The following is a 16,183-nucleotide window of genomic DNA, read 5'->3' on the forward strand; positions in this document are numbered from 1 at the left end:
TGTATATCTTTTTTTGTAAAAGCTGTTTTGAGCTACAAATGTATGGATGCAATGCATCATGGGTTATTGAACAAGTTGTAAGAAAATACAATGATTTGTACCCACAGAGATTTGATTGCAAGAAATGAAATTAAACTTCCTTGTCTATGCATTGTGTGTTTAGTCATTACGCAATAACTTTACTTTAAGATGTGCAAGTAAAACACTGTGATTTGTAAAGTAGTGGAAGCGATTCAAAACATTTAAACTGTGCTGATCACAATTTTCATGCAGATCACTGAATTAAAAGTGTACTACGTATTCCTCCTATTGTCATATGGAGTGAGCAAAATGCAAAACATTTCGAAGATACAATGGAAGCAATGAACACGTGTACAATGTAAGGCGACCCAAATAGCACCTATGCAAACTACAGCCTCAAAAATGACAGTTATTATGGGTTGCGTTATGTTCATTCTTTCGGTATACATGGTAGACTTGAATACTGATCAGTATAATTTCATAAGAAGATTCATGTGCTCTATTATCTAACAAAGGAAATCTTCACCTCCCGTCATTCATAATTAAATGAATGTTAACCGTTTTATCTCTTTTCTGTTTTTCATCACTGTGGAAATACAACAATATGTCATGAGAAAATATTTCAACAGTTTGTTGTTTAATATATATTGTTTATGTAATTGTTATTGAAGGGCACACAAAGGACACACTAATGTTTTAATAGTCACCTCAGTGTTACTTGATGTATTTACTAGTATACTGATGATGTAACACTTCCCACCATCACAAAAACAGACTCAACATGTCTATATAAAATAAAAGACATGCAGGGAAAGGTCAGGAAAGACACGCAAAAAAGCATCAAACAAGATTAGGTGTAAATTCTGTTTGCATTGTCGGGAAAAATAAGAGTGAGAAATGATACATTGACGGCTGCTGTATATATGACACATTCAGCTGTCGTCACATCACGATCCAGCTGTCTCATTCAGCTATGTAGACTAAATGGTGTTACTCAAGCTGAATCACTATTTTTTTTCTTCATCTATGCGCACTTTGAGCTGCTTAAGCGGTCTCTCCACCAAAACACTTATTCCCAACGGCCCATTGCGCTCAACACAATACATGAACATGCAATCGTAAATCATAACTGTCACACCTCGTTTCCTCCCGCACATTCCTCCAACACTGCAGTTCTTCTCAGTCTCTCTTTGACTCGGAGGAACTCTGGCCCCTCTCGTTGTTGTCCTTTGTCTCTCTCTAGCTGTGGAGGAACGAAAATACACAAACAGAATTTGGACTCATATGTGTAGCCACAGTTTCAACAAAAGCAACATTTTCAAGATATTTTATGAAAGTCAAGGTTTAGAGCTAATTCCCTAAAGTCAAAGGTCTTGAAGATCCACACAATCCACAGTTCTTAAACACAGGCAAATATTTGTAAATGGTTTGTAATCTTTACAAAAAAAAAATATATATATATTTTAGTTCATCAGACAGCATTTATACATACAGGGTCTGATCTATGTTCTTTTTTTCTTTTAGGAGCCCAGACTGTGAAACAGTATCTACACTGCCCTCCAATGGCTGACTGCAGAACGACATGATGCTCCACATACACCACCAACGTCAATCTTCTGTGAGGAAATACTGACCATTTTCATATAGCACAGTCATGTGTTCTCTCAGAATAGATCATTTGAATTAATGTCAACCACTATGATGATTTCTAAGTCAGATGTGATGAGATCCTTTGTAAAAATGTAGAAAGAAATCTAGCATGATGCAGTATGCCAACCTTTTCTAGCCTCTGTTGTCTTTTCAACAGTTCCCGATGAAGTGGTGATCTGTTCTTCTTTGCCTCTTCCTGATCTCTGCTCGCCGTCATCCCTTGTTCCCATCTCCTCTTTTCTAACACCCTCTGGAGTTCAGTCTTTTCTTCTTGAGACACTCTCCTGACAGACATGTGGAAGGACTTTATGATTCATATAAACAATGAAAGAGAAGTGTGAGTGTTTACGAGTGTTTGTGTGTCTTTTCCAACCTCTTGTGGGTCATCCGCAGTTCTCTGTGAAGCTCCTGGTGGCTCTTGGAGGCCGTCAAAGGGTTGGGAGGTTTTTGTGGTCTGATGAGATTACTGCTCTCCTCCTCACTCTGTTGTTGGGACGAAGGAGCCCGAAGCTCTGAGTATTGGTATTGCTGTTCACTTTGGTGTGTCTGCATTGCTGAAGAGAAAAACATACAGTATATATTTTCCAAATATTAATTTTTAATGCAATGTTTTTCTTGCGATACAGTATTCACCATTTCAGCTGGTTAAGTTTCAGTATTATAAACACGCACTGAAGCAGCTTTTAATGACTGCAGAATGATAAAGGGACCATATTTGAGCAGAGACAGTGGTTACGACAAACCCCAAAGCACCCCAATTGTATCTTAATTCTGTACTTGAGTCACGTGACAACAATTCAACTATCTCCTTGACAAAAAAAAAAAACTTCATCAGATGCAACAATTTATCAAAACTGCTATTTCCAAGGTGACTAAAAACAATTTTTGAGCACTTTTGTTTGATAGTGTCTCACTCACATGGCTAATGGTGGCCTAAACATTTGATCAGCTCATCAGTCCGACTAAAACGTGCTTTTATTTTTGCTGTTTTATAAGCCCCAGTTGACTGAAAACAAGCCACATGTATTAACACAGGCAGGTATTTATAATACTCTCTCTTATATTAAGACCTCTGGAAGTAAATGGATAACTTCACAAACTACAGCAACTACATCAAATAGAGTTGAAAGGACCAGAAAACGTTGGTATTAAACCATATGGAGAAGCAAAAGTAACCAAAAGAAAGTGACCACAGTGACCTTGGTGGAAATGACACCATGGGGATTCATTTTTAACTCCGGAAAATGTAACTTGAGTATCAAGTTGAGTCCTGATGGAACTTTGTAACAAGTCCAGCAAGGCAAAGTCGGTACGGAGTGTGAACTGGTAGGCAACGAACACCTAACTGATCGGGGCGCCTTTTGGCACTCCATCACTCTGACCACCAATGAATGCATGCCTATAGGTCCTGTGCATGTGTGTGCATTTCGGGCCTGTGTGTAGAAAGAAAAAAAAATGAGTAAAAGAAAATATTTGTTTCCCCATGGGGATTAATAAAGTACTTCTGCTTCTTCTTCTTTGCAACCTTTGTTGAACTATAAATAGTAAAAACACAGACTGACAGCACAAGCAGAGAAGGGTCAGACTGTCCTAAATGTCAGTTACACAGCAATGTCTGTGGAAAGTTTGATAGTAAACATTAGCTACCAAAAGCTGCTGGTCTTACCAGACCATTGAGGCTGTAGATAGCATCAGAACCCCTGAGTGTATTGCAATGAACAAGGGTGGGTTTTGTTGCTAACAGATTTGTCTATTTATTTGAAAAAGCAAGATTGTGTTATATTGTCTTTTTACATTTGCATGTCTTGCTACCGACTTGAAGAGTGAATGTCACTAGGCAGGACCCTTTTCCTTTTTAATGACAGAATAAATAAAGATGTTTCTGCAGCAAATAATACTGCGACCACATGTTGCTTTATAGCACAGATTAACACAGAGCCACCTATAGGCTCTACCCGTTCTACCTCTGCACAGTGTCTTCCCGGAGTCACACAAACAGCAAAAAAGGGTGTCTTGTAACAATAGATTTCTCACCAGACCCATTCAGGTGTGTCTCTGGTGAATGTTGGAGATCTCTCTGTCAACAGAAAAAGTCATTGACATGTCAAATAGAATAGAATATATCTCACAGTTATTACCAACGTATTTCAAAATACAAGTGTGGAGATATAGTGTGACACATGACCGCACTCCAATCAGAAATCTCTCAGTCAGGTCGCCCATGCAATTTCATGCAAATGGCAGCGAGAGCTGCGAGCGACACAAAGCCGTATTATGATGCTGACAGACAAAGCTCCAGTTCAACATGTCCAGTGAAGCGAGGGCCCTTACTGGTGAGGTGGAGGGCTGCCGCCTCATTAATGACAAGGATCAAACAAAACACATTTTGATTCCCACTGAGATTCTCATTTGCTGGAGTTGGAGCAGAATTAATAGTTGAGAGAAGAGAAGAGTTGGGACTCAGAATGGACTGCTGAATAAAGTGATTCTTTCTGTTTTTGTTGTTTGAATTAAATATTTGAAGAACATTTGAATAATGAAAAAAGATGTCAAACTATAGTGTTTGCTCTCAGCACAATCTAATTTAGTTACAGGTACTTTATCGATCCATGTACATGTTACACTATGTTTGTTGAGGCTTTGGCATTTGTTGCAATTCATCTGCACCATGTCCGGTCATCTGGTAGCTTTGCTAAATGTGTTCAAAAACCTGCATTCAAATAAAGAAATTTAGAAACAAAATCACAGTAAATTGTCGAAAAAATGCAATCTAGATTAATCTAGGCATTTTAATGACAACTCTGGTGCTGGCTGCTGTTTCATTGATGAGGGAAGAGTCATGCTGTTTGGCTGAAGCTCAGACAGTGAATATTGTGTGGAGAAGAATTAATAGGACATGACAGGGTAAATACTCTCCAAGGCCCACTCTCTGGTGTTGGCAAGCACTTGCTGTCTTTGGGAAATAAACTGCAGAGATAACGACAGATAAATCTAGCACAGGAAAATGGTTAAGTTCTGCCAAACAATAGCTTAAATGTGATCAAGAACACATAATTGATACAGTATTTGTCATTTATGATGACACATAGTGTAACAGTTGGTTTCGTCATTAGTTCACAGTGCCTTAATCTTCTCAAACATATTCCAAGAAAGTATTTTTGCCACATGGATGCATCTGCTGGATCATCTTAATGAGACATGTGTTATGTCTCACAGAGAAAGACAAATGTAAATAAAGAATAAGTATCGACCAATTTACCTTCTTTCCATGGGTGACTCCCATGTCCTCAGTATGAGTCCAGATTGAATATCTGCACACACACCTCCTGGGCTCACAGCGGACAGAGTTGCAGTAATAATTTGAGGTTACTCTCACTCTCTCTCTCTCTCTCTACTCCAGCAGCCAAGAATGCCAGAGAGAGCCAAGTGGAAGACAAACTGGAGAACAGGCCAAAAGTGCTGAAAGAATATTTGTTGTATAGCAGTGATGGGAGGTAACCAAGTATATGTAGCCACACAAGTACTGCAAATAAAGTACACTGCATTGTTAGAAATTAAACCAGTGGTTCCCAACCTTTTTGCTTTCTGACCCCTTGTAAACGTGTCGAGTCTAACTGCTTGAGGCCCAGAAAGAATTGGTGTATCAGAATTATTTTAATCATCTCAAGACCCCTCACATTTATCATTTGGTCCTCTGGAGGGGGCCAGACTAGTAAACTAAACCACCGAACTGTAGTCAAAACTAGGGCCACCTCGACTAGGTACAATATTACAAATTGTTACACTGAAACTTGAAACAGTATTTTCGCACTATTGTATCTGTACTTTTACTAAAGTAAATAAAGTATTACTTCTTACACCACTGGTGAACTAGATTAAATGAAAAAGTATGCAATTAATGTGCTTATAAGATAAGAATAAAATAAGAAAAAGTGAGATAAAAAAGGTGAAAACACTGGTCTTAATTGACATTTAAATGATTCCAGAGGGACAAAACTGTTACTGGCAGTACCCCATTAATCTCATTGTCTAGTAATAAATAGCACAGTAGCCAGTCACCTCTGTCAGTGTATCAAATGTTTCCATTTCTTTGAAGATTCACATTTTCTATTATTATTAACAGCAGCACTAGTGAAGTTCAGTACATTTTATTTAAAAAGCTTAGAATCACAAATGACAAACTTGCCCCAGACATCTTTACAATCTGTACAAAATCCTTAGAACCATGATTTGAGATGAGGAAAACTCCAGGAAGAGCGACAGAGGTGAATCTATCTTCCAGGATGAACAGACATGCAATACACCGGATGCCATTATACACATAGCTGACAGAGAGAGAGGTAGTCAAACCATACAGTAGAGATACACAATTCAATACATATAGTATATACATATCATTTTAAGTAATTATTTATTCAATAAGGTAAGTTCTGGGTTTCAGAAAGAGTGTAAAACTATTTACACTCTTTGAGTGGCATCATTTTTTACCTGGAAGTCTGAAATAAGTCATATTCTCCTTTTCATCACAAATATTTTATAGGGTTAGTTGGGTTCCTTGGGATACAGCCGCCCATCTCCACCATATCCGGCCATCCTTCGTAAATGTTGGTTTTGTCATTATTAACAGCATGCTGACGGGTGAACAAGAAAGAGGACATTTCTTTTACCATCAATTATGTTGCTTTTTTATTTATTTTAATTTTACTGTCTTTAAAAATAGAAGGTCTTTTCTGACACAAATAGAACAGGCTCACTAACCTTCTCAAAGAGGCTTTTGCTTTCCATCCCTGCTCTTCCAGCAAACACCCAGCTATCTCTGCGTTTTAGAGACTTGATCAAAGTGCTTCCCATTCCGACGAACACCTCTCTCATGTCGTCTGTCATTCTGCCAAAAAGGAAGAGAAAAGGGTCGTGTTGTGTGCTATGAAATCATTTTAGCTGTTGAATCATTGCGATTTAGACTTACATTGTTGTCACATCATCAAACGAGGCCAACAAGACAATCATTCCAGGTTTTATCTCCTTTAGGTACGCCAGGATTTCTTCTCTGTCTTTTGTTAAAAGTAAAACAATTTAAAAGAAAACATGACATTTTAAGGGTTCAATACATTTTTAAATTGAAAAGAAGATTAAAAACCACCCAACTTACTTCCATGAATCATATTAAGGTAGCCAAACTTTTCCACGGTTCCATTTTTACCTTAGGCGGAAAAAACACAACAATTGGTTATCAACAAGAAGATCAGCTTCTCTGGAGCTTTTGATCAAATCACACGATCTTCATCAGCAGATGGAGTTTGCCCTGTTTTTATGTAAGTTAAGCGATTCAATTATCTGTTTAATGAGCACTCTAAGGACTTTCCTCTCATTTAAACTGCTGATGAACATCATGTTATATAATCGAAAGCTCCAGAACAGCTAATTATTGGACCTTTAGGTAAGCTTGTTCTATCAACTGCTGTTTTCAACAGTCTAAACCAGTGATTCTCAACTGGTGGGTCGCGACCCAAAAAGTGGGTCGCGGACCCGTTTTGAGTGGGTCGCGGGCCTGGAGAAAAACAAAATAAATTCCTGTGCTTTTATTTTGAAGGGGATTTTTTATGCAGCGGAGTGCCGTCTATTCACACTCCTTAACAATATTTGGCATTAATGCCTTGTAATGCTAATATCAGCAGAGGATAAACTGAAAACTATACCTCTGTCAAATGACACTATAGGCGAATTGAAGACATGTCGGATGACATCAAACAACAGACCACAGCTCAAATTTAGGCAAGTGGTCATTTTGCATTACAAATGGACGAATCTACAGACATAACAAACAAAGCAGTTTTACTCGTTTACATGAAACATGTGTGGGACGGGGACTTACAGGAACAATTTCTCTGCACAAGAGAGCTCCCTACTACTACAACTGCAGAGGACTTTTTCAGCTCAGGTTCAAACTGCACCATCTTTTCATTAAATAAATTTGAGAAGTTGAAAATTGTCCTCGATTTGGGTCACGGCTTGTCATTAAGGGGTGATGGTGGGTCCCGCAGCCAGACCAGTTGAGAACTACTGGTCTAAACAATTTCACCGTATAATAATGGTAACTTACTGGCAGCAGGGACGCCAGTAATTTACAGTTTTTTTACGGTGAAGCTACCCTAACTTACTTTTACGGTATCTTACCGTATACTGGATTACATTACGTGATAGTAGGATAACTGGGTTTTATGGTGATTTTAAGGTATATGCCAGAATGTTACCGTTTATTTACAAAGGGCAATACAACCCAATACCTTTGCATTTAACTCCCAACAAATAAAAGAATCACAATACACATTCAATACATAATTGTTGCAGTTTAATAAATGTTCTTTAGACAAATAATAAAGGGACATTTTTATTACATCACAAAACTTACAATGTACTGCATGTTTAGAAGAAAAAAAATAAAATCATAAAATCTTTAATGACCGGCTTAACTGAACTCATGAGGATAACCACAGAACAGTAGCGCCAAGATCGAAAAGTGGCCGATGGTATGCTACTGTTGTCCAGTGGTACCTATCCCAAGAGTGGACCATGCTACTGTTGTTCAGTGGTAGGTACCTATCCCAAGAGTGGTATGCTACAGTTGTTCAGCGGTACCTATCCCAAGAGTGGTATGCTACTGTTGTTCAGTGGTATGTACCTATCCCAAGAGTGGTATGCTACTGTTGTTCAGTGGTATGTACCTATCCCAAGAGTGGTATGCTTCTGTTATTCAGTGGTAGGTACCTATCCCAAGAGTGGTATGCTACTGTTGTTCAGTGGTAGGTACCTATCCCAAGAGTGGTATGCTTCTGTTATTCAGTGGTAGGTATATCCCAAGATTGGTATGCTTCTGTTATTCAGTGGTAGGTACCTATCCCAAGAGTGGTATGCTACTGTTGTTCAGTTGTTTCCGCTTGAAAGTGGTAGTCTACTGTCAGACAAGCACACCCGTGCCATCTCTTGGTGCATATGCACATTTAATGTAAATTGGTTGGATTCATGAACAGTGATGCCGTAAATGTATTTTGTTGACTTTATTGACAAAGTAGCACAACACAGCGTCTTAAATAAAGGAATGTATCTATTTTATATTGTCCATTTTTTTGTTCGGATATATAAAAGACTTTTGAAATGACAATAAAGTGATATAGTATTTGTTAATGTGCCCTGAAACTAATATTATGGCCAATGTAGTATATATATATATATATATATATATATATATATATACGTATATCATCGGCCACTTTTCGGTCTCGGCCGAACACACTAAATTAAAATAGCATTAGAGTGAAAGCTGAATTAAAATATTGTCAAGAACAGTGTAATAGAACTGCATCACAGTCTATCTTGTTAGCAAGTCTTCTACACATTTAAAGTTAATTTGAACTGCATGAACTCACACATGAATGAAAACAATAAAGAGAGTGAACACCTTGAAAGAGGACTTGACTGCAGTGTCTGGCTGGTATCCTCAATCTGATGACGAGTGACTGTAAAACAAACAAAATATAACCTTTAGAAACACAAACGCTTTGGGTGTGCAACTGTGGGTTCACATATGTTAACATATCAATGCAAGTCTTTGCAAAAGGCTAATACAACAATACCATACAGTTTAAATCAACAGACTTGATGTGATGAGCTGATTACATTAGGTGAAGAAATGAAGCTAAGACAATGGACCACAATGGACTAATGTTCAACACTAAAATGAGTTTGATCTGGTTTTAATGTTGCCCCTGGGACACACACGTAACGTTACTGTTAGCGTTAACTCAACTGTTAGATAATCGTCCCGGTTGCGGTCCTACAGTCGGTTCAATAAGAGCACAAGTTAACACAAGTTAGGTGACTAATGTTACATCTTAACACTGTAATTGGTGATTAACTGTATTTATGTTAACTTAACTTGCTATGCTGTTAGCTAGCTAACCTTTCTAAGGCTACTTGAGCTCGAGCTAGCTAACGTTACAGAGCTAGCTCCGCCAATAATAGCAACCTGATGTAATGAAACAGACCAAGACAAAACAATACTGGGGACTTTGAATTTAGGATGATAAGCGTAAGGTTACCTCGACTCCTTGGTTGATCTCCACATGGCTGTCGCTCAGAAGGATGAACTGAAGCTGTGATGTCCAAAGTCACGTTCATGAGCAGTCGGTCACGTGACTCAAAAATAACTTGTAGGCAATAAGCAGTTTGAATAATAAAATATATTCTATCGTCATTACAGATACATTAACCTACAATAGACAGTACGATGTAGATGGATCGTGATTCACTGAACTTGTATAGAGAAGCGTGTATCCACCACTTCACAGAAAATACTGTATTATGCCAATAAATTACAGTAGTCTGCTGTTATTGTTAATTGACAGCATTGCCTGTTAATTTACATGCAAGGGACGAACATTTAACTGTATGTTACCGTTATAATGAAATACTGTAAGATACTGTTTTAAATCCACCGTACATTTACAGCAATTCATTACAGTGAATGTCAAAACTTTAAAGCCCAAAACTATTACAAATTTGAATGTTTTAAAGAATTGTTTAAGAAAGTATACATTTTTTTACAGCCCAGTACTTTAACAAATCTGTCAAGTATTTTTACTCACCATTTACCACCACAATGTTCAGTCCTTGTCCCACATTATTCATCACATAACTCATAATGCTGTTGAGATACAGACACGGTTGAGTTTTACTCAGTCACACACATTTCCATCTTTAGTTATGTCCAGTACTACCATATCAAACACGCACATTTTACCATCGAAACAGATCCGTGGTCCAAGAATATTAGCTACTCCGCTCCTGATTCGTAAAGCGAAATGGTCAGACGGACAGGCTCTGGTGAGGCTGCACTTTGGCTCAGTTGTTGTACCTGAAAATGCAAACAGAATAGTACTTCTGATCATGAAGGAAACCACACAGTTAATGTGGAAGTCATGTAATGTTAAAAAATAATTGAATTTACCTTTTAGGAATTTTGGGTTGATTTCATCTTTGTCATCAAACCCTTAAATAAAAGAATGGAGGAAGTGTTAAATCAAACTAAGAAGAGGTGGCTCAGGATTTCTGATATAATAAGTAGAAATGAGCTCACCAACAATATTTCCGGCTTCCTCCCCAACATCATAGATGGTTAATCTCCAGGTTAAAAGGAGGATAATAATTACAGCAACAACCTTGAAAACAGCTGTCAAACACAAAGAGATGAAGATTGGCAGAGACACAAACAAAAATACCTGTTTTTTAAATAAAGTAAAATCTCACCTGGATTTCTCATATCTGCAATAACTTAGATAGCTTCCAATTCCTAAAGGGAAGAGCTGGGACCTTTGAAATGCACTTCTAGTATTGTAGATACAGCAGCGCTTTGGTGTGATCTCATCTGTGAACACGCACTCTGATCATTCCTAAAACCATGCCTATTGTTTGGTTATGCATTAAAAAAAAATAGCTCCTCCTTGTGCTACATGAAAAACAGGATGTGGCATTATGGATACACAGCCAATGTGAACTTGATGATCAGGTTTCTCTCTTTTACAATGTCAAATATGGGAGCAGTAAGAGATACTCCTTATGGTGAACAATGAGTTTAGCAAACAGCAAATAGTGCTTAGTCGACGTGCAAACATCTGCAACATATGATAGAATAAAAGGTCAAAGTCTCACTAAAAGCAAATAAATATGCATGGGAACAAAATCTGAAAAGAAACCATAACAGATGAGAACTCAATTCTCATAAACAACATTCTTTCATTGTTTTCTTGTGTTACAGGTAATTAAAGCTTGTTTTTCAAAGGAAACCTGGCGAAGAGGGAGTTATTTCAATAAACACAACATAAATAGGCCAATGGTGTATTTGTCAAGACATATTTGGAATTTAAATCCATACTTTTGATGGATGGACAATATGCACAAGAGTTAGTTGTCACTAAAAAGCATGTTCAAGGACCCACTTAAAAACGAGATGGTACATCTCAAGGGGTTATTCCTAAATGATTTCCATATGTTAGTTCCAGAGGCCAGGCCCCCGTGTGACTAAGCTTCTGCACTGCTCATCCTTGAGCAGTAGCTAAGTCTGAGCTTTCACCTGCCTTGAGGGGCCCAAACTAAAATAGCGCTATACAAATAAAATGTATTATTATTATTATTAAAATAGCATTTCCCTACAGGCAGTAATGAACTGATGTTTTGACTGTTATTAAAGTTACTGTGGCCAATCATTACAAGGTCATAAGTTATCCACCAAGACACAAGTTGAGTAGCTGATTAGGGAATTAAAGTTAAATGAAATTGTGACAAATGACGCCACACACATAAAGATGGCTGACAAATTACAGGAAAAAACAACACAAAATGTGTTAAATAGAACAGCTTTAGCTGCACCAAACGAGCATAAAACAAACAAAAGTAGTAAAGAACTCAAAAGTACTGAGAGAATTAAAGGACAAAACTTGAAAGCTCGTTGTGTTTTTATAAGTGTGAGCACTAACATTAGATACTGCTGAACTGAAATATTTCCTGCTTGACTTGTTGGTTTTTGTAAAAACTCTTTCCTCCATCCACCCAAACCTAGTTCGATTCGGGCTGTTGGTGTTACATATGAGGGGATTTGCATTGTGACAGTATATGTTTGCAGCATCTTAACTCTTCATATTCCTGACACGGTGTAGTACTAAAGAAAACCAGCAGAGGGTCTGTGTGTACCACATTTTACTGATAAGAGGGAACATTATGCATTCAGAGAAACATTTGACTGGATAACATAAAAAATATCCATGTTTTCTTCTTCATTTTGTAAATACTTCGTTTGTCCATTTAAGCAATAATAAAATAAAAGTAGAGATGCTCTTCAGATAAGAGACAGAAATAGTGAATTACGTCAGTTGGACAGAACAGGGACAATCCAAGCAGAAGGCAAATACATCAACCAGTACACAGGATGAATATATATAATAACCAACATAAATATTTCTCTAATGTCCACCAGAATATAAATATATACGCAGTAGTCATCACTGACATCATTCACACCATCATCAGTAACTGTAGAGCAACATCTGAAATAATACATGAACGCAATGCTTAATTTGTTGATCAAACAAAGAACAAATCAAAAGAGAAACCATGGTGAAATGATTTTCTGATTATTAATGATCAATCAGTGTGAGCTGTCACCAGCATCCTGTGACGGCGACGTTATCCTGATAATGTTCATTCATGACTTTCTAGCAGGTGGAGTTGCAGTTTTTTTTCTTCTTTGAGGCAAATTGAGCTGTCTAAAAATATCACTCAGCCTAAAGTCCATTACAGAGTCGGCTGGACTCTGAACGCTACAGCAAACGGACTTTAAGTGGGTTAACGTTGGCATGAAAATGGAAATATATTTCAAAGCGAACAACTGGTCAACTGGTAGTTAGTGTGACTATGTATAGCTGCAGGTCAATTAGGGAGTTTGAAACATCTGAGATGTCAAACCTCCATGCGATGCTTTGTAGCAACCATTTATTTCATAACTGCTGGATAATGATACTGAATGATTTCAATAACTGCCAATTATTTGCACGTATTACATTGCAAGTGAATTAATGCTACATGTTGTTGTTTTTTTAGTAATTTGAGGTATATTTACCACATTTAAGCGAAAATGTATGTTGTTGTTGCTGTTGCATCATTCCATAACAACTACACTGCTCCGCACTGTGCTCATACAACGGTTACAGCTGATGAAGCCGTTGGTGGTCGCCGCAGCATAGCGCCCTCCCTCTGGTTACCTCTCAGGTAAACGCTGTTAGCTCTGTCCGCACTTTTGCCATATAGTTGGTACTGTTAGCGCTGTTAGCAGCAAGCCGCTGGCTCAGCTTAAGCTATGATGAGAGCAGTTGAGAGGTAGTAGAAGTGCTCCACATCTTGTATTCGTCACCTTTGAATCAACAATTTTACTGCTGATTGAGGTTGTTTACATCCATAATGATAATTTTGGGGGATTGGCTTTGGAGGATAGGCCTGAAGGGACGGTCAGTGTTGCCGACTTCCTGACCTTTTCGAGAGATTTAACAGCTTTTGGAGCTAGTCCTGCTAACACTTTCAGAGTGGGCAACACTGGGCTGGGTTTTGGACTGTTGTTTGAACAAAGCAACACATTTGATGATGTCATCATGGGTTGTAGAGAAAATGTGATGAGTATTTTCTCAGTGGTATGGAGCAAATGTATGATGTTTTCAATATAATTATAAATAATCATTAGCTGCAGCCCTAAAGCACACAATTCATCCACAATAAACTCTTTTTCAGTCGTCCATTTGCATCCCGGGTCTGAGATTTATTCCAGAAGATCCTGTCAGGGGGGGAAAAAAATGAATTTACAAAATGACATTTGAAGTAATAAGGAAAGTTTCAGCTATGTCAGGTTGTTCAGTGGCACGAAGGACAGGGCAAGCTGCAATCAGGGATGATGCACTAACCTCGTCTGACTCCTCTCCGACTGTGCAGGGCCCCCTGTCGCCTTCTCCCTCTGTCGCTGCTGAACCCTGGTCCTCCATCCGCCTCAGCTGTGAGTATCTGTATCTTGCCTCACTGAAATAAAGGTATTTGACAGAAGGGGGTGATGTGTTGTTACAGCCATACAAATTTTGAATAATCTCGTTAAGGCTCATTAATAAAGTCTGCTTACTTGACCGGGAAGCAGTATTTTCGGATGATCAACAGAGCAGCGAATATTGCCGCCAGGGAGACGAAGATCACCGATGCAATAATCCCGGGGTGAAGCCTTAACCCGGCCTAAAAAGACAAATGAGATCCAACAGTGGAGTAGTTAAAGAGCCCATAACCGTGACAGCTCAGTTCATGATGTGTGGCTCAGATAAAAAAAGGAAATACGGGCAGGAGATATGACAGCTGAACAGGGTGTGTGTTATGGATCACGCTGATGTATGAACGCAACAGCTCAACAGCAGGGGTGTGAATCACAGGCCAAGCAGGACTGATGTGATTTTGACAATAGATGATCACTCACTTCAGAACTATGATCACAAGCCAATGTGTCTAATATCAGAGCCATGCATGAGATCACATGTTCGGAGTGACAGAACTTTAGTCTTTGTAGTGATAATTAGGATTCACACAACCTAAAAGTTATAATTATTCAGGAGTCAAGATAAGAAAGATGAGATATCAACTCACTTGTAACGGATTTGGCAACTAAAATACTTCCGGATAGACGTGTAAAATGGTGAATATTGTGCAATAAAGGACAGTGCATTTGTTTCTGCTGTTAAGTGAATCCGTTTTAATAATCCCCTGATACAAGTTTGATTCTTCAAAGAACTAAATAATAATAACAACAACAACAAAGAATCCTTATTTCCACTTCCACTGTATGTCAAGTTTAAACAGTTTCACTTTTAACGTAACAGGCAGTTAAAATATTGTGGGCCTCTGCAAACCTAATGACAACAACTTTGGCACCACGATCGTAATAATGACTTTACGTACGTTTACATGTTCACGTGTTATGTTCGCATACCAATTACAACCACGGGCGGATTTGCTTCCGCGTTGCTTCTCATAAGTACCTGTTGCTGTTGTGCTGACATCCTTGTGAGCCTGGTTAACCTACTTTCATTATGGAACAACAAAGCTCATTACATTATCCCCCGTTTGATTAAAATCAAGACCCAAATTGATGGGGAGTATTTCAGTTATTCAGAACATATGCTGTCTGTTCGACTGTAACCGCACTGGGTCAAACGCCGGTTGTTTACTTCCTGGTTGCTGTCACCTGTTGATGAGCCATGTTTACACGCCCCCTTTAAGGAAACGTCATGTGACGGATAGTTGTGTGTCACGTGGCTCTCCGATGAGCCACATAGAACAGTATTTGTTATTTCCTGCTGCATCTAATACATTTTTGAAATTTAAAAATGAAGGAAAGTCTCATTTTTCAGAGAAGTGAGCATACTTTTGGAAAAATCCATTGTAAAAAATGTACATTTCTACAGTCTATGCATCATAAAATAAAAAATAAAGACTGTGAAAACATATGATCGCTGCTTAAATACATCATGCGTCATCCTCACGGCACAACTTCTAGAAAACAGTTTTTGTTGGAATTCAAATGTTCAATTTTGTGTCTAAATTGATGTCTTTTTGAAAAGTGTTTTTTATTTATAAATTATGAACAGATTTCATATAGTGCAATAGTGTACACTTTGCATATGTCAGTATTTGACAGAAGGAGTGCCCTTATCTGGGCCCCATGATGCTGGCTGGGCCTACTGAATGGTCAGCCATTAATCCAGTTGGGATTATTGTTTGATTAAAACTACAGGGAATCACAATTTGATAAATGAATGTGGGTTTTCCTCTCATTTCATTATTCTCCTGCCACTGTGAGAGGAACAATTCATCTCTGGCTGAGAATGATGAATCAATCTGGTATCCACCGCTCATCAGGTGTAATCAGTGCTTTGGCAGG

At 38.2% G+C, this 16,183-nt stretch overlaps 3 protein-coding genes across 4 annotated transcripts in view; all 3 read right to left on the reverse strand.

Moving 5' to 3' along the window:
- Positions 1-846: 846 nt before the first annotated feature.
- On the reverse strand, positions 847-4,525 carry LOC306694152 (protein FAM107B). 2 transcript variants are annotated; one of them, XM_079156884.1, is made up of 4 exons: positions 3,706-4,525; positions 2,045-2,225; positions 1,799-1,955; positions 847-1,264 (listed from the first exon to the last, which is right to left on the reverse strand). In XM_079156884.1, the coding sequence occupies exons 2-4, from the start codon at positions 2,221-2,223 to the stop codon at positions 1,154-1,156; spliced, it is 447 nt and encodes a 148-aa protein (XP_079013010.1). In that variant the 5' UTR covers positions 2,224-2,225; positions 3,706-4,525; the 3' UTR covers positions 847-1,153. The 2 variants fall into 2 exon arrangements, with proteins under 2 accessions (XP_079013010.1, XP_079013009.1); XM_079156883.1 differs by lacking the exon at positions 3,706-4,525 and having other exon boundaries at positions 2,045-2,889.
- Positions 4,526-5,803: 1,278 nt separating this feature from the next.
- LOC306693902 (protein FAM3C) lies at positions 5,804-11,112 on the reverse strand. The gene is made up of 9 exons (XM_079156563.1): positions 10,975-11,112; positions 10,805-10,897; positions 10,676-10,717; positions 10,462-10,582; positions 10,314-10,372; positions 6,821-6,871; positions 6,638-6,722; positions 6,430-6,556; positions 5,804-6,302 (listed from the first exon to the last, which is right to left on the reverse strand). Exons 1-9 carry the CDS (start codon positions 10,985-10,987, stop codon positions 6,195-6,197), a joined length of 699 nt encoding a protein of 232 aa, XP_079012689.1. The 5' UTR covers positions 10,988-11,112; the 3' UTR covers positions 5,804-6,194.
- A 1,299-nt stretch (positions 11,113-12,411) lies between these two features.
- cfap20dc (CFAP20 domain containing) overlaps positions 12,412-16,183 on the reverse strand; it is a gene marked incomplete at its 5' end in the record, with an annotated part of 38,057 nt that continues 34,285 nt past the window's right edge. Inside the window, 5 exons of the mRNA XM_079186313.1 lie at positions 12,412-14,044; positions 14,172-14,283; positions 14,381-14,487; positions 15,282-15,321; positions 15,448-15,515. Coding sequence (XP_079042439.1) covers positions 14,030-14,044; positions 14,172-14,283; positions 14,381-14,487; positions 15,282-15,321; positions 15,448-15,515 — 342 coding nt within the window. The 3' untranslated portion in view covers positions 12,412-14,029. The remainder of the gene's footprint in view (positions 14,045-14,171; positions 14,284-14,380; positions 14,488-15,281; positions 15,322-15,447; positions 15,516-16,183) is intronic.

Source organism: Pholis gunnellus (genome assembly GCF_910591455.1).
Source record: "Pholis gunnellus genome assembly, chromosome: 3".
Classification (NCBI taxonomy): Eukaryota; Metazoa; Chordata; class Actinopteri; order Perciformes; family Pholidae; genus Pholis; species Pholis gunnellus.

Coding starts and splice junctions, on each gene's coding strand:
- LOC306694152 (XM_079156883.1), bottom strand. CDS start 2,241: ATGTTTTTCTCTTCAGCAATGCAGACACACCAAAGTGAACAGCAATAC. Junction 1,956..2,044: donor CTGCGGATGACCCACAAGAG/GTTGGAAAAGAC, acceptor CATGTCTGTCAG/GAGAGTGTCTCAAGAAGAAA. Junction 1,265..1,798: donor GACAACAGAGGCTAGAAAAG/GTTGGCATACTG, acceptor GTTCCTCCACAG/CTAGAGAGAGACAAAGGACA.
- LOC306693902 (XM_079156563.1), bottom strand. Junction 10,583..10,675: donor CAACCCAAAATTCCTAAAAG/GTAAATTCAATT, acceptor TTGCATTTTCAG/GTACAACAACTGAGCCAAAG. Junction 10,373..10,461: donor ATCTGTTTCGATGGTAAAAT/GTGCGTGTTTGA, acceptor GTATCTCAACAG/CATTATGAGTTATGTGATGA.